Genomic DNA, 1146 nt, shown 5'->3' on the forward strand with positions numbered 1-1146 from the left:
AAGGTCCAGTTGGTATGTCCCTTGTCTATGATTTGTTGCTGAAGATCTGCCATTTCCTTGTTTAGAATTTGTTGTTCCTTGAAAATGTTTCCAAATGTCTCTTGGTTCCATTTCTTAATTTGGATTTTTAGATATTTGAGTTTCTGTTGAAATTGGAACATTTTAGATCCTTCCGGTGGGCAGAAGTTACTCCATGCTGTTTTGACGAAGTCCTTGAAAGCAGGATGTGTGAGCCAACACTCTTCGAAGCGAAAGGGTCACTTGATAGTGTTGCCTGGCCTTTGCCATTGGAGAGATATGGGCCAATGGTCAGATCCTGAGTAGGGGAGAATGGCAGTTGCTATATCCCCGCCGAGATGAACTGAATTATCTGAAATGAGGAATCTATCTAGCTTTGAGGCGATTTGATACTTTCCAGCTCTGCGATTGCTCCACGTATGTATGCCGTTGCAGAATTGTAAGTCGATGAGTGAGTTGTTTTGTATGAAGTTTTTGAAGAAGACATTTTCCTGATCCAGCCTGATTCGCCCACCCTGTTTTTCCTCCAGCTTGGTGATCATATTGAAATCCCCTCCGATGATCCAAAGAGGATGCACTCTACTTAAGCTAAGTGCTTCTATTGTATTGAGTAAAGCTATTTTGTTTCCAGCTTCCTGTGGGAAGTAGACATTAGAAAGGTTGCCGTGAATATTAGTACCTATGATGTGGAAGGTAGCTTGTATTATATTGTGGGAGGCATGAAAATCCTGGAGAGCGATCATCTGTGGGTTCCATACTATAGCTAATCCTCCTGATGCTCCTTCTGCGTCTACTGCTACTGATTGGCATCCTGGCCAAGCTCTGGAGAGGATGCTTCCTAGCGTATTGCTATTGCATTTAGTTTCTTGAAGAAAACACATGTGCGGTTTCTCCATCTTTATCATGTTTTTTAGAGTTCTGAGTTTCCCTGGGCTATTGAGCCCCCTTAAATTCCATGATGTGAGTTTCATGATTCACTATTGATGAAGGGTTTGTAGTACTTCGTCAATTTTGCATACCTTCCTGAATCCACCAAGATCTTTCCTACTTCAATTGTTCGCTGGAGATCTGTTCTTCTTCCTCTCTTTTTGAAATCTCTTGGGGGGAGGCTTCCATCCCAGGTACTGC

The 1146-nt window shown here is 42.5% G+C and overlaps 1 protein-coding gene across 1 annotated transcript; it reads right to left on the reverse strand.

Moving 5' to 3' along the window:
- Window positions 1–257: 257 nt before the first annotated feature.
- Window positions 258–914, reverse strand: LOC149188899 (uncharacterized). The gene has a single exon (XM_089410077.1). It carries the CDS (start codon window positions 912–914, stop codon window positions 258–260), a length of 657 nt encoding a protein of 218 aa, XP_089266203.1.
- Window positions 915–1146: the final 232 nt, after the last annotated feature.

This window comes from Pinus tabuliformis, chromosome 3_1 (assembly GCF_031772625.1).
Source record: "Pinus tabuliformis cultivar Carrire ecotype Pingquan chromosome 3_1, CPIR1, whole genome shotgun sequence".
NCBI lineage: Eukaryota > Viridiplantae > Streptophyta > Pinopsida > Pinales > Pinaceae > Pinus > Pinus tabuliformis.

Bases quoted from the DNA above. Each gene is read 5' to 3' on its own strand.
- LOC149188899 (XM_089410077.1), bottom strand. From the start codon at position 914: ATGGAGAAACCGCACATGTGTTTTCTTCAAGAAACTAAATGCAATAGC.